Source organism: Phascolarctos cinereus, unplaced genomic scaffold, assembly GCF_003287225.1.
Source record: "Phascolarctos cinereus isolate Bilbo 61053 unplaced genomic scaffold, phaCin_HiC Scaffold_5;HRSCAF=322, whole genome shotgun sequence".
In the NCBI taxonomy this organism is placed as follows: domain Eukaryota; kingdom Metazoa; phylum Chordata; class Mammalia; order Diprotodontia; family Phascolarctidae; genus Phascolarctos; species Phascolarctos cinereus.
This window is the reverse complement of record NW_027555958.1, coordinates 60118855-60137883: the sequence shown is the minus strand read 5'-3', so window position 1 is coordinate 60137883 and position 19029 is coordinate 60118855. Positions and strand designations below refer to the sequence as shown.

The window sequence follows — 19029 nt, the reverse complement described above, 5'->3', positions numbered from 1 at the left end:
AAGGAAGCTGACTAGGAGGGGGTAAAAGAAAAGAGGTGAAATGATGAAAGGGCATTGTAGAAAAAGTCCAGAGAGTCATGAGTACAGGCTGGCAAGGAATGAAGACATGATTGGCCTGATATCCTCCTTCAAATGGAGATTCTGAAAGGAACCAGCCAATTAAAGGGAGAGGCCACAAGTGCCAAAGGTACTTCCAATATGAGAAGTCCAGGGGTAAAGTGGGTTTCCATGAAGAGATTTTTTATAGCTTGGTAGAGAAAATCTAAAGAGCAAAAATGCAGCCTAGAGAAAAATAAAGACATTGTTCGCTGTGACACCATGACACAAATTCACATTTTCCTAATCCAACTTCTCTGAAATCAGCTAAATATGGAATTATTTGGAGGAAAATGGATTGGAACAAATGGAGAAGGGGAACTCTTATTAACCCTGGTAAAATACATTGTGCTGACTCAATCCCTCCTAGAAGATTGAATTGTTCCACTAGCCTCCATTTCCTGTTCAGTTGCTATGGAGTCCTATAAAAACTGTATTTTAAGCCAATAATGCTGATTCAAAGAAGACTGAAAAAGAAACACCACTACCAGCTATTGTTTTTAGCTAAAAATTGCTATCCCTTTACTATGTCTTTTATTCAGTGATTTTCAGAGGAAAGAGAAATGCAGAATAATACCCCAAATTCTGGATGGAAACAGTGATTCAGTAAAGCAAGTAAGTAGTTTGGATTGGAGTTGTGGAGTTTGGGTGCCTGCAAATGGATTATTTTTTAAAAAATGTTTTCTTATCCTTTCTTTGCAGAATGCCTTATGCTTGTTTGATTTTAGTTGCAAATGATCTGTGAGAACCTGAAAGCTAAAGAAAAAAGGCAGCAGAGAAAACCAACAGTTCCCTCCTCTTTATCTGAGAAACTTCAACTCCACCATTTTTTTAGCAAGCCTAGTTCTTTGAGCAATTTCATACAATCGAGAGGGTCCCCTATAGAAAGAAGCTCTGGAGAGAACCGAGTCAAGAAAGTCAATGATCCTTCAGGAGTCTGGACAATGTATCAACCCATAGAAGGAGGACCTCTAAACTTCAGCACTGGACTGTCCCCAGCCTTCCAATGTACAATAGCAAGCTCTTTCCCTCTTTTTCATACCACTGTGTGTGTGTGTGTGTGTGTGTGTGTGTGTGTGTGTGTACACACATACATACATATGGAGACAGACAAACAGGGAGACAGACATACACAGAGACAGAGACACAGAGAGACAGAGAGAAAGTGTGTGGGTGTGTGGGTGTGTGTGTGGGTGTGTGAGAGAGAGAGAGAGAGAGACAGACAGACAGAGAGACAGAGATGTCTGTGAAGAGAAACAAAAATATAAATGGTAGTATAGTAACCATGAATATGTTAGTGCTATAAACTTTAGATGCAAAATTTGAGTTTGAAACCAATGCTTTGGACCATGCTAAGGGACTGTAAAGTGTGCCTTAACTTTCTACAAGCCTGTGAAATCCAAAGCTCCCAGCAGCTTCTTCAACTATTCCACTCAGTTCTCTATAAGTCCTCCTAAGCACCAAGTGCCAGTGCACATCTGTCTGCAAGTCAAAGCTCTGCAGTGAAACTAATCAGTGTGAGCATCTCCATGTCAAAGTCTCATAGCATAGACAATTTACTGTCCCCAATTTGCTGTTCTACAAGGCAATGTTTTCGGGTGAGCCATAAAGATGGAAAGGGCTATCTAAGCATCTGTTCTTTACTATCACAATCAGGTTGTGCTCAAGTCAATAAGCATTTATTATGCACTTACTATGTGTCGAGCACTGCCTTAAGCAGCTGGGAATACAAATCTAAGCAGAAAGACAGCCTCTGACTTCCAAGAGCTGATATTCTAATGAAGAAAGATAATACATAAAAAGAAGGTAAAAAGTATGGGAAAGGGGAAGGAGAAAGTACCTGCCTGGGGGCATGGAGAAGAGTCTGGAATGGTGCTCAGAGAGGAAGGAAAACATGGCTGGCCGGGGCACTTTCCTTAAAATAGAGATTCTGTGAGGCACGGATCAATCAGGGACAAAGTGTACTTCTAATGTGAGAAGGCCAGGAGCAGAAAGAATTTTCAAGGTGAGGAGGCTGCTGTGGCATGACGGAGAAAGTCTGGAGATTTGGCAGTAAGACCAGAGAGGAATACAGATAGGAGGGCAGAAGAGACATGTTAAGGATTCATTGAAACATGGCCTCTTAAGTGTCCATTACTGGCAAACACCCAGAAGCTGACAGGTCTTTTAGTCTGTGAAGAATGCAGCTTCTCTTCTTGCGGAAAGATTTCCCAAAAAAGGAAGATCTTCAAAGTCAGCATCTCAAACAGTGGCAGGGTTTTCTGAGAGTGACTGCAGATGCTAATCAAATGACACGCTTCACAAATTCTCTACTAGAAAGAATCTGTAATCCTTTCAACTGCACAAGGATTGCTGTAAGTTCAGTTTTTTTTTAAAGGATAATAACAAGCAAAATAATATAAAATTGTTGAGTACCACAAAGAGTATTTGTCCTTATATTTTTATAACAATATACAATTATTACAATCATACAATATCTGGACCATGAGAAGTTGAGTACATACACCATGCCTGCTCACACAGACAAATAATTTACACACACACACACACACACACACACACACACACACACACACACACCCCAGTCAATCAACCAGTGACAAGCATTGTGCTAGAGATACAAAGACAAAAGCAAAAACAGTTCCTGCCCTAGATGAGCTTACAATTCACCCAGAGGGAAAACAGGTACATATTTAGGTGTACACAAAATACATCCAACATAGTTGGGGACGACAGAGGAGGCTCTTGCAGCTGCTAGGATTAGGAGAAGTTTCACTTTGAAGGCAGCATCTGGGCTCAGCCCTAAAGCAAATTAGGGATTCTAAGAAGGCAGACATCTGACATAATCCATCACTCTCTTACCTTTGATATTCTCTTTTCTCTAGGTTTTCATGACACCACTCTTTCCTAGTTCTCCTACCTGTCTAATTATTCCTTCTCAGCCTCCCTTGCTGGATCTTCATCTAGGTCACTCCCAGTAACTATGAATAAGGAGGAAAGGGAAAAACATTTACTTAGCCCCTACTATGTGTCAGGCAATTGATAAATGTTCTCTCATTTGATTAGAGACATTAGAGGTTCAGTCTCTGAAGACTCTGTCCTGGGTCCTCTATGCTACCTTAGTTGGTGATCTCATCTACACCCAGGGATTCAATTATCATCTCCATGCACACGATTCTCATCTATTTGTCCAACCCAGACCTCTCTTCTGACCTCCAATTTCCCATCTCCAACTGCCTATTGGACATCTCAAAGTAGATGTACTGTAAACGTTTTAAATTCAGCATATTTAAAACTGTATTCATTCTCTTTCCCCAAAACCCTCCCTTCTTCCAAAAATTCCTATAACTATTGAAGGTACCATATATATGTATGTGTGTGTGAGCATGTGCATGTGTGCATGTTTATATATCTATTTCTCTCTCTCTCTCTCTCTATATATATATATATGTACATATATATATATATGTATATCCCCCAGCTATTTGATCCAGAGGGATTAACAAAAGAGAAGATGTGTTTCTTACAAAGCAATTTTGGTAAGAGCAGATAGGCCTAGACAGGGAAATGTGTTTATTAAAACAAAAAGAGGATGTTTAAATTGCTACAAAAGACAGAATGTGTGTATGGGGGGGGGGAGCGTTTGCAGCTAGGTGGAATAGTGGATATGGTGCTGGTCCTGAAGTCAGGGAGACCTGAGTTCAACTAGCTCTGTGACCCTGGGCAAGTCATTAATCTCTGTTTGCTTCAGTTTCCTCCTCTGTAAAATGGGGATAATAATAGCACCTACTTCCCAGGGCTGTTGTGAGGATCAAAGGAGAAAATAATTATAAAGTATGGCTCAGGATCTGGTATGTAGTAGGTGCTATTTAAAGGTTAACTACTGTTGTCATTATCAGGAATATAGTCACTTATACCAGACCAAAGAAAATCTGTCTTTTATCAGTCAACAAGCATTTGCCAAGGGTCTACTAGTGCTTTAACCATCCTTGAGCTTTTAAGGTTCTCTGAGTTTACTGAAGGAGAAAGACATTTTCCTGAGATATTGCATAGTAAAATTCCCCAGCAAATACAGAACAAAAAGGAGTTCCTTCTGATAACTTTTTTTTTTTTGGCTAGGCAATGGGGTTAACTGATTTGCCCAGGGTCACACAGCTAGTAAGTGTCAAGTGTCTGAGGTCAAATTTGAACTCAGGTCCTCCTGAAACCAGGGCCGGTGCTCTATCTACTGAACCACCTAGCTGCTCCTATGATAACTCTTACCAGATCATTCTCAGCTCTTTAAAAATCCTCTTTCAGAAATATCTTGTTTGTACATAGCTGTTTGCACACTGTCTTCCTCATTAGACTGTGAGTTCTTTGAAAGCAGTGGTAGTTTTTTGCCTTCCTTTGCATCCCCAATGCTTAGCACTCCGGTGAATAGTAGGTGCTTAAAAAATTCTTGTCAACTTGCCTTGTTAACTAAAATTTGCAGGAAGTCAGGGATTGAGAGAGGCAGGGGTGAGAAAGCAATGTATTTAAGGCATGGGGGGTGGGGAGGAGGATGGCCTAAATTCATTATTTTCCCTCTTATATTTTTATTGCTGTTCAGTCATGTCTGACTCTTCATGCCCCATTTTGGGGTTTTCCTGGCAAATATATCAGAGTGGTTTGCCACTTTCTTGTCTAGCTCATTTTGCATAGATAAGGAATTGAAGCAAACAGGGTTAAGTGACTTGTCTAGGGTCACGCAGCTAGTAAGTGTCTGAGGCCAGATTTAAACTCAGGTCTCCCTGACTCGAGGCCCAGTACTCTATCCAAGGTACCACCTAGCTCCCCTCTCCCCCAATCCCTCTCCCCCCACCAAAAAAAAACAACTGCCTAAGAACCTGAGCAGAGCAGCTCCTTTACACTGTGACTAATAGACTCACTTAGTTTCTTATCCTAAGGGTATTTGCATTTTAATGGAGAGACAAAAAGCTAGAGGAGACCTAAGACAGTAAATCTCTAGTTGAGAAATTCAAATCAGAGAAAGTGGGGATTTTAGGATTTAGTGCTGTAAGGGACTTTAGGGAACTATAGAATCACAGGAATTTAGAGTTAGAAGGGATGTTAGAAATATCATTTAGTGTAATTATCCCATTTTACAGATGAAGAAACTGAGACCCAAAAAGAGTATGTGACTTGTAAAACATCATACAGGAAATAACAAGGAGAGTTGGGATTTGAATTCAGGACTTCTGATTCTTGGGTCCAGTGTTCTTTCCACAAGTAAGCAGGTAATTTTTTTGGTGCTTCTAGAGTCCTGCAATGTAGAGGACCACATAACGCATAAAGTCAGCCCTCCAAAAAAAGGCAGGATGATGAATTGGAAGGGAGGAGACTAGAAGGCCATGAAGGGTCCAGTCTGGGTTAAAGCACAGCTCTTGCCTCTGTGGGCATCATTAAGACTGATCTGAGCTAAAGATGGTCAAGAAGATTGAGTCTGGACACCCAGTCCACAATCAGAGGGCTGAAACCAAAGGCTCAGAGGAGGTCAGACTTCACCACCGAGCATGGCTGAGGGGAAGGATTGAGGCTTTCAAAATCCAGGAGTTCTGGTCACTTGTAACAAAACTGTCTGGATGAGCCAACATGCTCAGAGATGTTCAGAGGCAGGACCACCTTGAGGAAACTGAGGTTTATGGGGGTAAAGGTGACTTTCCCATGATCACAAAGCTAGTGAGAGACACAGCTATGAGTAGAATCCAGGTCCCTAACTTCTCAATCCAGTTGTTATACAGTCATAGGGTTTTGGGAGCTAGAAGAGGGAAGGGGGAAGGGAACAAGCATTTATTAAGTGCCTACTACCTGCCAGGCACTGTGCTTAAGAGCTTCACAAATATGATTTCATTTGAGACTTTAGAAATGAGTTAGTCTAGTTTCCTTATTTTCTAGATTTTCTCAGAGACAAGGGACATACCCAAGGTCATGCAGACCTAGTATGTGTCAGGCTTAGGATTCACATGCAGGCCTGCTTGATTTAAATTTCAGTGCCCTACTTACTATGCTGAGATACAACCTGCTATACCTCTCTTGTAAGCATGTTACAAGAACCATTAAATGAAAGGGGAAAAAATTCCTTTTGCTTAAAACTTCCATGTCATCAGTCTCATCGCACTCATACCACCAATTCCGAGGGAATGCTTCTCATTGAAATATGACCAGACTGCATTAGACACAGTGGAAAGATCAATGTCTGGAGTAAAAGAGGACCTGGGTTCAAATACTGTCTCTATCATTATTCCTTTTATGACTGCGTAAAGGCCATTTAACTTCTCAGGGTCTCCATTTTGTAGTCTGTAAAGCTAAGAGGTGAAACTGAATGACCTAAGAAATAGCTTGGAATCTATGATTATATGAATCATATAGTGCAGGGCATCCAGTGGGATGCATAGACTGGGGGAGCAGTACAAAACTGATGAGCCAACATGGAGCAGAGCAAATCAAATAAATAGCTATTTGCCTTGTTGTATGACTGAAGCGAGACTGATCCTGGCAGAATCCTAAGGGTCCTAATTTGGGCCAGCAGGGTCTACTTAAGGGGCAGGGAGATGGAAAACTTAAAACCCACTCAACACAGATCCACAAGAGGCAGACAAAGTGAAAAGAATGATTCAGATGTGTCAGCATATGACATTTCCAGTAGAGATACTGCCTCATGTAATAAAAATTAAGTTATCTTAAAGCTAGTGCCTTCCCTCTTTTGATTATCTTTAATTTATTCTGAATACATCTTGTTTGCAGGTTGTTTCCCCGCCCCAAATGTATGAGCTCCTTGAGATTCCCATCACTTATGTGCCCAGCACATTGCAGGTGCTTAATGAATGCTTAATAAATGGGCAGCTAGGTGGTACAGTGGAGTGTTGGTCCTGGAGTCAGGAGGATCTGAGTTCAAATTCAACCTCAGACACTAGCTATGTGACCTTGGGCAAGTCACTTAACCCTGTTTGCCTCAAGTTCCTCATCTATAAAATGAGGTGGAGAAGGAAATGGCAAACCACTCCTGTATGTTTACCAAGAAAATCCCAAAAGGGGCCTTGAAGAGTCAGGACAACAGAACAGGTGGCAAGATGTGCCGAGAAGTTCAGGATGGATGGATGTGAAGCAGGGTCTGGGACCAGCTAGAGTTTCCTCCCTGTGTTTCAGAGGTGCATACCTACACTGTCTTGTGTCTCCACCTGCCTCTCTAATTGCTTGTTCTTTATCTCCTTCCCTGGATATTCATCTCTTCCTTAATGGAAGTATTTTCCACTGTAAAGTCCTCATGAACATTGCGGATGGAGTGCCTGGCTGGGAGTCCTGAAGATCTGGGTTCAAATCCCACATACAACACTTAAGAAGTCACTTAACCGGTCTGAGCCTTACTTTCCTCACCTGTTAAATGGGGAGAATCCAAAGGGCTCCACAAACCTTAAAGCGCTATACACATGTCCTCTATCATTGTTAAGTATAGATTTATAGAGCACCAAAAGACAATGGACTCCAGGTGCAAACCGCCTCCCACTAGGGGGCACTCCTCTTCCCTTCATCAGAGAGCTCCACCCGCAGGGCTGAGCCTTAGTCCCAGAGGGGCAAACCCCTTCCTGAACATAGCTGACGTCACGAGGAGGGGCCAGTGAGCTGGAGGCGGGGCGTTCTCGAGTGACGCCTCCAGAGGGGCGGGGCCTTCCCGTCACTCATCCCGTCAGTCCGTCCGGTTCGCCGTTCCCTCCCGGGTCCGGAGGTTGGTCGGGGCCGCGGCCGCTGCGACTCTCGAGGGAAGATGGCGCCGCCGGCGGAGGAGCGGGGGCTGAAGAGCGTCGTGTGGCAGAGTGAGTGCCGCGGGGGCCGGCGGGGCCTCCTCCCGATCCGCGTCCCGGGCGGGGGTGGGGGGGGAGCCACTTGTTGCTTCGGGGTCCTCCCCTTGCCCCTGCTCTTCTCGGAGCGCGGCTCCTCTTCCGCCGGGGCTCCCTTCCTCGTGTGCCTCGGGCGGCTCCCCGGACTTCCCCCAGGGGGCTCTGCCTCCGCCTCCTCAGTCCCGGGTGGAGCGCCCCCTCCCTTACCCTCCCCTCCCCCCCGCCCCCTCCCGCCCCGCCCCCTCCCGGGCCTCCGCCTCCCGGCGCCCTCCCCGCCCCCTTCCTGCAGCCCCTACTCTGCGGGTCGGGGCTTGGGGCCCAGTCCTGCCCGCGGGGCGGGGCGGGGAGTGGGAGGGGAGGGGGGGCCCGGAAGCTTTCTCCGTATTTGTGTCTCACTTAGTATGAAAATGCTCCTTGGCCTGAGTAGGCATCCTTAGGTATATATATCTTATATATATCCTATATATATCCTATATGTATGTGTGTGTGTGTGTCTCTGTGTGTGTACACACAGAGACATACACATATATTAGGCACGAAGAGACAAGGGAAGAACAGAGAAAAGACCGTTTTGGCTGGTCCACACAAACAGACACATACATGGGTATGTGTGTGTATATAAATATGTACACCTAACACATGTAGGCACAGAGGAGATGAAGTGTTGTGTAAGGAACGAAATAGATATGTGTGTGTATTTAGATTTGTATATAAATTTATACATTTAGCTACAGGTACATATACATATATTGTGTGTGTGTGTATATATGTATATATATATATATATATATACATGTATATGTATAATCAAAAACTCTTGATTATTTATAAATATGTATTGGAGATGAGGAGATTAACCTGGTTTCTACCTAGATTGCAGCTGAACGGGTGACAGCTCCTGTTGGCTGCTGCCTCTGCAGAACTGCTCCTCTTTCCCCTTTTGCACTCTCTCTGCCACTCCCCCACCCTTAGCTTCTGAACTGTGCCAGGCAGCAACCAGTACTTAAATGAATAAATGCTTGTTGACTGACTGGACAGGCCAATGCTGACATCCATTTGTTGATGTGCTGGGTCACCAGTGAAGTTATTCACTCTGTTGCCCCACGTGTAAGCCCAAGTTAGAAAAGGAACACCATTAAAATAGGAAGAAGAGCTGTTATCAGTTGACCTAGTTCAGTTGAAAGTAACTTGAGGTCTGGTATATATAATAGGACAGTGCATTCTACCAAGATTTGTTAAGGACTTCCTGTGTGGCAGGCACTGGGAATACAAAGACAAAAAAGGGAACCAGATTCTGACCTCAGGGAGTTTTCATTCTCTTGGAAGTGTGTACATATAGAGAGCTAGGTAAATAATAAAACTGAGGGGAAGAAAGAATTCATGTAAAATCTGATAACTGAACTTTGAAAGAAGCTAGGCATTCAAAAAGGTGAGGTAGATAGAGTATCCTTGACATAGAGGACAACCTGAACAAAGCCACAGAGACAGGGAGATGGAATGTAGAGTGTATTGTTGAAGGGATTAATAGGATATAAGTCTGGAAAATTAGGTTGGAGCTAAATTTTACTAGGCTTTAAATGCCAGATTTGTGTCTTAGAATATGTATTGTTTATATAGCACTTTGAGGTTTGCAAAACATTTTATGTATATTGTCTCATTTGGTCTCACAAACCCCATGAGTTAAATGCTATTATTATCCCCATTTTACAAATGAGGAAACTGAAGTTGTGATTTTGCTCAGGGTCACATAACTAGTAAGTGTTTGAGGCAGGATTTGAACTCAGGTTTTCCTGACTGCCAAATTCAGCATTTTATTCACTATGTCATCAATCCTAGAGGAAGTAAATAGTAAATGTATACAAAGAAATTTCAAGGTGGGGAGGGCATCATTCTGAGCAGAACAGGAAAAGCCTCCTGAAGGAGATGGAGAAGGGAGCACTTGAAGGATTCTAGGAATTTTAAGGCAGAAATGAAGAGTGAGTACACTCTAGGTGTAAGGACAGAACACAAAATTTTGTATCTAAGAAACTTTTAAGTAGGCCAGTTTCATAACTGATTTCCTGGATGAGTTGTCTGCTCTTCCTCTAAATTACATAGGATTGAAAAATAACTCTCTATGGAGTTATATTTGATCGTAGAGATAATAGAGAACATCCTATTGGAGTCTGTTGAGTCAGGAAATGACACTGTCAGACATGCTTTACTTTGACATTTGGAAAAGAGAGATGGGTGGGAAAAAGGAGAGACTTAGGGGAATTCTGTTGTAGTAGTCAGTGTGAGAGGTAGATTACCTGTACTAAAGTGGTGGTTGTGTAAAAGGAAAGAAATTCATGAAAGATGGAGAGATAGAATCAGCAAGATTTGGCAGCTTCTTGCATATGAGGAAGCCTAGAAAGAAGAGAATATCAAGGAGAAAGTAATTGACTGTCAAAGGCTTCAGAAGGTCAAGAAGAATGGGGATTGAGGAAAAGCATTAGATATGGTAATTAGGAGATAATTGGTAACTTGGAGAATGCAGTGTCAGTTGAATGTTGAGGTTTGAAGCCGGACTTCAAGAGAGTTAAGAAGAGACTCAGAAAAAGAAGTCGAAGAACTAATAGCAAATGGCCCTTCTCAAACAATTTATCCAGGAAAGAATGGAGAGATATAGGACAATAGCTAGTGGAGTTGGAGGAGCAAGTGAGGGATTTTTGAGGCTGGGGAAGGCGTGGACATGTTTATAGGCAGCAAAGAAGCATCCAGTAGATAGGGAGAAATTGAAGATTAGTGTCTCATGATCAGGCCACAAGCATTTATTCAGCATTTACTATGGCCAGGGCACTATACTAAGCACGGGCATCGAAGGAAAGGCAGGCAGAGTCCCCATTCTCAAGGACCTGGCAGAGGCAACACGTAAATAATTAAGTACATGCAAGGTGTATACAGAATAAGTAAAAGGGTCATCTAAAGAGAAGGCACTAGCATCTGGAGGGACCAGGAAAGGCCTCTTTAGATTGGTGGGATTTTAGCTGAGTCTTGAAGGAAGTCAAGGAAACATAATAAGGCTGAGGTGAGGGGATAGAGCATCCCAGACGGTTCAAAAGAACAGAGATGGGAAATTCAGTGTAATATTTGAGAAACAGCAAGCAGGGCAGTTTAGGGAGGGAAGGAGGAAGGAAAGAGAAAGAAATAAGCATTTATGTAGTACTTACTACGTGCCAGGCACTGTACTAAGTAGTTTACAGATAGATCTCATTTGATCCTCACAATAACCTTAGAAGGTAGGTGCTGTTATTATCCCCATTTTACAGTTGAGAAAACTGAAGCAAATAGAGCTTAAGTGACTTTACCAGAATCACACCACTAGTAAGTATTGAAGGCAAGACTTGAACTCAGGTCTTCCTGATTCCAGGCCCAGTGCTATCCATGGTACCACCTAGTTGTCTCAAAGCACAATTGTAGAGTTCCTTAAGAGGGTAGTAAAATGTAAGAAGAATGGAAAGTTAGGGACCAGGTTATAAAAAGTTTTTAATGCCAAACAATCGGGGCAGCTAGGTGGCAAAATGGATAGAGCTCTAGCCCTGGAGTCGGGAAGACCTTAGTTCAAATTTGGCCTTAGCCACTTGACACTTACTAGCTGTGTGACCCTGGGCAAGTCACTTAACCCTGATTGCCTCACCCCAAAAAAATTGCCAAACAATGGAATTTATATATATTTCTTTCCTTTGAAGGCACTAGGGAGTATTGGAGCTCATTGAGAAGGGGGTGATATGGCCAGAACTATGCTTTAGGAAAATCACCTTGGTAGCGAAGTGGAGGATAGGTTAGAAAAGGGACTTGAAGTAGGAAGACAAACCAGAAGGCTACTGGAATAGTTCGGTGAGGGGTGATGGGGGCCTTAATTAAAGAGGTGGTTGTGGGAATAGAAAGAAAGGGATGGGTGAGAGAGAAGTTCTTCCTGAATTCCCTGGCACTGTTAAGGGCACAGGCTCCCAAACAGGCTCCCATTGTCGTCCTTGACTCCTCCCTCATCCCACACGTTCAACCTGTTGTCATATCTGTCTTTGCAGTGTCTCTCTGCAGATGTTCCTTTCCCCCTATTCACATAGTCACCACCTTGCTGTAGGCCCTTATCAACTCTTGCCTGGTCTATTGCAATAGCCTTCTAGCTAGTCTCCCTGCTTCAAACTTCTCCCCATTCCAATTCATCTTCCACTTAGCTCCCTAAAGTGATCTTTACGTTGCTATAGCACTCCAATCAGTCAACTACAGTGGCTCTCTGTTACCATGAGAATCAGATATAAAAGAAAGTCCACTGGCGTTTGAAGCCTCTTACAACTACCTTCTCTTTTACGTTTTAGTCTTCTCTATATTTTCTTCCATCTCTACATTGGCCTACTTGCTACTCCTTGAACGTGACACTGAATCTTTCATCTCCATTCCTTTGCATTGGCTGTTCCCCTTGAATGGAATATTCTTCCTCCTCATCTCTGATTTTTAATTTCCCTGGCTTCCTTCAAGGCTTAGCTCAGATGGTGATTTCTGCAGGAAGCCTTTGCTGATCCCCACCCACTCCTTTCTTAAATTGCAGGGAAACTCTGTCTGTTCTTAGGAAGGATTCTGTCTTGACCATACTTCTGTGTTTCCACGTAATAATCCTTTAGTAAAGATGAATTATTTAGAAAGTACCCATTCTACAAGTGCTTCTTCCTTAATTACTATACTCATAAATCAATAAAAGCTTTGTAAATGTTGGAGTTATCTGGTGATTCATGGGGTACAAATATTTAGAACTTTCTAGCATCTCCCTATTCCTATCACTTTATTTTACAGATAAGGAAAATAATATAAACACATTTTTCTATTTTCCATAGATATTTATTTTTTAAAACATCATTGTGGGAAACTAGTGAATAATATCTACAGTATTTGGTAACATTTAAAAAAAATGATTTGCAGCCGGCTATGTTATTCTTTACTTTGTTTTTTAATTTGATTTTTTTCAATGACCAAAAAACCCATTTTTTTCTCTCCCCAACCACCCCTCCCCCATAAAAAAAAAGAAAAGAAAAACCTTTGTAACAAATATGCAAGGTCCAGCTAATTCCCACATTTCTGGTGTCCAAAAAAATGTATGTATCACTCTGCAGCAGAAGTAATGTTCATTACTTCTCTGTTAGAACATGAATAGCATTTTCATCATAAGGCCCCAAAGATTTTTGATTGGTCATTTGATCATTGCATTGATCAGAGTCCTTAAGTCTTTCAGAGTTACTTGTCTACAATCTAGTTGTTATTTTATAAATGTATTTAAAAATAATCAATGTTCTGAGTGGCATAGTTCCTTATTAGCATGCCATTTACATTTGTGGAATCAACTTTTCTTTCTGATATTAATCATTCACTTGGATAAAGGCATAGAATGTCTGCTTCAATTGTAGATGACAGAAAGCTAGATGCAAGAGGGGAAAGAAGGGATCAGGTATTTACTAATTGCCTACTTTGTGCCATGCACCGTGCTGAACCCTTTCATTTGATCATAGGTAGAGATGGTAAACATGTTTAAAAACTGTATTCAAAAAGATTGCAACAAACTAGATCATTGGATATCATAGAATGAAATTTAATAGATGTAAGTGTAAAATCTTATACTTGGATTCAAAATATCAAATTCTAAGATTAGGACATGACTAATAAAAAAAATTTGAAGGTTTTAATGGATCACAGCATCAGCTAGGTGGCACAGTGGGTAAGAGTGCTGGACTTGGAGAGTCAGGAAGACAAGAGTTCAAATCCTGCCTCAGACACTTAGTAGGAATATGACTCTGGGCAAGGCACTTAACCTCCCAGCCTCACTTTCCTCATTTATAAAATTGGGATAAAAATAGCACAGGATTGTTATGGAGACCAAAGGAGATGTATACATGTGTACAACATGTACAGTAGTTTACAAATTTTAAGGTGCCATGTAATTGTTAGCTATTATTGATATCAGTATGAATCACCAGTATGCAGTAACAGCTAGAAAAACTACCAACTTAGGCTAAGAATGGGGTAATGTCCAAGGCTAAGGAAGTAATGATCCCCCTGTCCCCTCCCTTGGTCAGAACACATCTAGACTATTCAGTGAAGTTATAGGCACCTACATTTTTGAAAGGGCATTGATAAGTGAAGAACTACCAGTACAGGGCAATAAGGGCAAAAAAGGGCCCGGAGATCATTCCATATAATGGTAGGTTGAAGAGACTAGTGATGTTTAGTGTCAAGGAAAGAAGAGCTCTCCAATAGCAAAAGGTTGTCTCCATGAGCAGTGCCTCCTCACTAGAATTTGTTAAGCAAAGGCTGCATGGTCACTTGAGAGTGTTTCTTGTTAAGATGTAGGTTAGAGCTTGGAAGAGACCTCAGCAAGTTATCTGGTCCAAACCCTTCACTTTACAGATGAGGAAACTAAGGCCCAGATAAGTGAAGTGACTTGCCCAGGGTCTCACAGGTGAGTAGCATAGCCAGGATTTGAACACATGTCCTTTAAGTCCAGTGCTCTTTCTAAAATGCCATACTACTGAAGTCCCTTCCAACTCTGAGACCCTATGAAAAGACAAATGACCCTTTATAACATTTTTAACATAGAACTAGCATATTAAAAAATATATATTTTTAAAAGACTGGGTCTCTCTGTCTTATCCAGGCTGGAAGTTTAGGGGCTTCCCGCAAGCCTAATTCAATAGGGGGATTATTACAGATCTGCATGGGAACTTTGACCTCTATGTCCAAGTTGGCCTGGTCTCCCCTTCCTTAGGCAGCCTGGTGCCCCCTTGCTCCAAAGCACTCACCATATGGATGCTTGTCTTAGTTACCAGTTGATTTAATCTACTGTATGTAGCTCAGGACTCCCACCAGCCTCTGCCTCTCTGATATCAGGGATGATGGGGCATGTATCAGCAAGCCCGGCTCACATTGTGTTTTTAAAGGCAGTTAAACTTAAACAGTTAAGAGAGGGTGAGGGCACCATTTTGATTGAGGCAGCTAGGTGGTACAGTGAATAGAGTGCTGGGCCTTAGCTTCCTGAATTCAAACTGGCTTCAGTCACACGTCCTAGCTGCATGACATTGAACAAGTCACTTAGTCTGTTTCTCTCAGTTTCCTCATCTGTAAAATGGAGATAATAATAGTGCCTACCTCTGAGGGTTGCTGTGAGGCTCAAAGGAGTGACATTTGTAAACACGTAGTACAGTGCCTGGTACATAGTGCTACATAAATGCTTGTTTTCTTCTCTTCGGTTATTGTTGTATTACTGTAGAACAAGCCAGAGGAGATAATTGTAGGTCTGTAAAAGACAGAGTATCATATGTGACCTTGGTGACATATTAAAAGAAGGATATTTAAAAATTGGAAAGATCTCAAAGAAGATGGAGGTATAAAAATATTTCAAAGTTTATGTATAATAGAAAAAGCATCTCAGTAACAACATAAATACCGCTCACCCATTTAGATGTTTCTTTTGAAGTGTTACATCTTTGAGCAACTTTGGCTAATCAAAATTTGTTATTGCTACATACAGGCTTTACTTGTTTTTAGCGGCAGAATTCAGAGAGTGATAGCTGTTCGATAAATTTCATAGAAGAACAATTTAGTTTTCCTAGATAAGATAAAATAGGGGCATCAGTGTTGTTTTCATTGCTTTTTCAGTTGAAGACTGAGTCTTGAAAAGGGAAAGGATGATACAAGAAATAAATAGCTGGCTGGGTGGATGCTGTTAAAGAATAGGATTTGGTTTTAGAACTATGACATAAGGAATAGTGGGCTCTTGACCAGGAAAAGTGTTTCTCACAAGGACCAGAAAGAGCCCCTTTGTCTAGAGGTTTGCTGATCTGATCCATAGGATTTTTTAAATGCTTTCAGAACTATTGGACTGTGGATGGCATTATATAGTGTGCAATATATAGTATAAAAATAACAGCAGAAGCAGTTTACATTAACACAAAAATTCCCAACCTTTCTTTTAACACAGGACAAAAAAAAATTAAAATATAGCTATGCTTATTGTTGCATGTACAGCTAGTCATGCTAGATGGATAGTCTGTGTAACATACTCAAATCTGCACTCATATCCATTTGGGAGTTGCCTCCAGCAACACAGACCACAGCCCACTCGTCCTGTGCAGCCCTATTTGTTTCTGCTTGTTCAGTTCTGTGCCCAACCCCACATTGTAAAACAGTAAGAGATATGGGACATACTGATCTGGACATAGGTTGTACTTGTCTTCTAAATCTAGCTTCCATAAAACCTAGGTGTGACCTTTACTTGTCTTATTACCATGGATGGTTTAAATCTTACTGGTCTCCATAGCAGCAGTAGAAATAGTTGCAACGGCTTTCCCAACAACTTCCATAAGCAAGATGAGTCTTGTACTACAGGCTTCTGCTATGCTGTAGGATAAGGAAAGTAGGCTCTTCTACTTATAGTTGACTGAGTGTTCCTCCAGCCCCTTATAGGGATTTTACTGCCATTTGTTAATTCTTACTCCTTCCATTCTTTCCTATATGTATTCATATATATATATTTTTTTTCCATTCAAAGATATGTCATTTTATACAGCTGTCTCTATTTTGAGGTCACCTATAATCAGATAAACATAATAGTTGCCATGAAATTAGGCAGTTCTTGAAAAATTAATAAAGTTGGGTTTCATTCCCTGCCATGTACTTATTGCTCTGACCCCAGTCTTTGCCATTCTCAAATCAGTTGATTGTTTACTCAAATGCATACTCACTTCAGCCTTGTAAATAATTAATAGAGATGTGTCCCCAGTTATTTATTTAGATTTATACCTTGGCATAGTTTTTCAAGTTTACTTGGCTCCTCTCCAAGGCCTTGAAATCAGCCTAACGTACATCATCACCATTGGAAACTTGGCAATCATAATTTTTTGAACCCAGGTTTTAACTGTAATAAAGATTTAAGTGAAAAAAAAAGAGACACTAATATGTAACAAAGCATTGTTAAGTATTTTCTTTTTTTTTTTTTAGGCAATTGGGGTTAAGTGACTTGCCCAAGGTCACACAGCTAATAAGTGTCAGGTGTTTGGTCTAAGGCCGGAATTTAACTCAGGTCCTCCTGACTTCAGGGCCAGTGCTCTATCCACTGAGCCACCTAGCTGCCCCATTGTTAAGTATTTTCACATATATTATCTTATTTGATCCTCACAAAAATCTTGGCGAATAGAAAGGTATTGCCATTTTACAAATAAGGAAACTGCCTCAGATATCTCACTGTCCATTACAAAGTAATTAAAACTCAAGTCTCTCAGTCTAGTCTCTTTCCTGTAGTCTTTTTCTAATTCAGATATTACAATGTATGTATTTTTAAATGCTCATGTCGGTTGAAAGTTCCAGTGATGCCTTTGTCTATGGGATGGCTAGAAATATACTTTATGACAGTTTAGACTTGTTGGAATTAGTTTCTTTGTTTCCATCTGTATTGTCTAAAGCAAATATTCTTACCTTGAGATTTAAGTGGAATTGGAAAACAGCATGAGGTGATAGTTTCAGAAGTTTTTTCCAGATTAGCTCGCAATTATAGTCTTAGTTACATACTTTTGGTTTTAATAACAGATTATAACTTTAAAAATGTAATTTAACTGAGAATAAAATGAATCAGTAATCCATTTAAAAAATCATTGTTAAAATATAGTCTAACAATTTCCCATATTGTGGGAACCACTTTTTAAGTGAGTTTAGTATTTTTAACTGTTAAAATATATATTTCTTTAATTTATGTTATTATCTTTTTTTTTTGCAGAAATAAAAACAACAGTACTTGATGACTGTAAGAAGGAAGGAGAATGGAAGGTAGAAATGGCATGTTTTGTTTCAATACTGTGTCTGCAGCTGGCAGACATTTTTATATTTTATTTTATATTTACATTTACATATTTTACATATATGTAATATATGTTAAATATATTACATATGTACACATACACATATGTATAAAATATAAATGTATATTTTACATATATACATTTATATTTTTAATGGAATTTGATACCAAGCATAAGCAAAAATGCATGTCTGAATGAATGAAAAAGTGTTTATTAAGTTCTTATGTACAAAGCACTGGGGTTTTTTACATGTAAAATGTAAGGAAAATAATATGTAATGTAATATGTAATACATGTAAAATGTAAGGAAATAAAAATTGCTATTTTTAAAACATCTTTGAGCATAGAATAGGAGAAATATAAATATGTTAGGTTTCACAGAGGCTGTATTGTCAGAGAAAGCTCGTTTTCAGAGCTATATAAATTAAATGAGTAAATGTTCAGTCCAGCATTGGAATTTTCCATCATGTTTCGTAGAAGACTTGCTTTTACGTTTAGATGGATTTTATTGATAAAATTAATGGAACATATTTGCTTCTTGTAACTGTTAGTAGTTGTGAGTTATTTAATTTTTAATTTATTTTTATTTTTAGATAATGGTTTTAGATGAATTTACCACTAAGCTTTTGGCGTCATGCTGCAAAATGACAGATCTTCTAGCAGAGGGTATAACTGGTAAGTGTCAGTAATATTGTTGATGTCCATTTTGATTATTTGGAGACATGTGAGAAGTTTCTGGGTCTTATTACAAAAGTTTGAAAGTTTTGAGTTTTTGATAAGATTAATAATTACCAAGAAAGGCATGTTTTTCACCATGTTAATGATAATCAGATTTGATATTTATATAATTTTGCATCTGTGCTAATCTTCAGAATGCCACTGGGAAATGAACAAGTATAGTAGTGCCTATTTTCCAATTTACTTGTGAAGAAATAGTTGCATTGTCAGACACAGTTCTTTGTCATTTGGCTTTGCTTAAATGTTTTTCTTTGTTATATGGAAGGGTTCAGTGGGATGTGTGTGTGTGTGTGTGTGTGTGTGTGTGTGTGTGTGTTTCTGTCTGTCTGTGTCTGTGTTTTGGTAGGGAGGATGGGCCCAAACAACGTTAATTGGAAATGACGTAAATGGTTTAACAACAAAAAACAATAATAAAACTGAAAAAGAAAAAGAATGATCACCTAGTCATGACAGCAAGTCATTTACACTCTTGAAATTGT

The 19029-nt window shown here is 40.3% G+C and overlaps 2 protein-coding genes across 2 annotated transcripts in view; both read left to right on the top strand.

Moving 5' to 3' along the window:
* Positions 1–706, top strand: part of FNDC7 (fibronectin type III domain containing 7) — a 28063-nt gene extending 27357 nt beyond the window's left edge. Inside the window, 1 exon segment of the mRNA XM_020998255.2 lies at positions 639–706. Coding sequence (XP_020853914.2) covers positions 639–706 — 68 coding nt within the window.
* A 7062-nt stretch (positions 707–7768) lies between these two features.
* The window catches only part of STXBP3 (syntaxin binding protein 3), a 62451-nt gene continuing 51190 nt past the window's right edge, over positions 7769–19029 (top strand). The window contains exons 1-3 of the mRNA XM_021000515.2: positions 7769–7928; positions 17731–17780; positions 18406–18487. Of these exons, the coding sequence (XP_020856174.1) occupies positions 7880–7928; positions 17731–17780; positions 18406–18487 (181 nt within the window). The 5' untranslated portion in view covers positions 7769–7879. The remainder of the gene's footprint in view (positions 7929–17730; positions 17781–18405; positions 18488–19029) is intronic.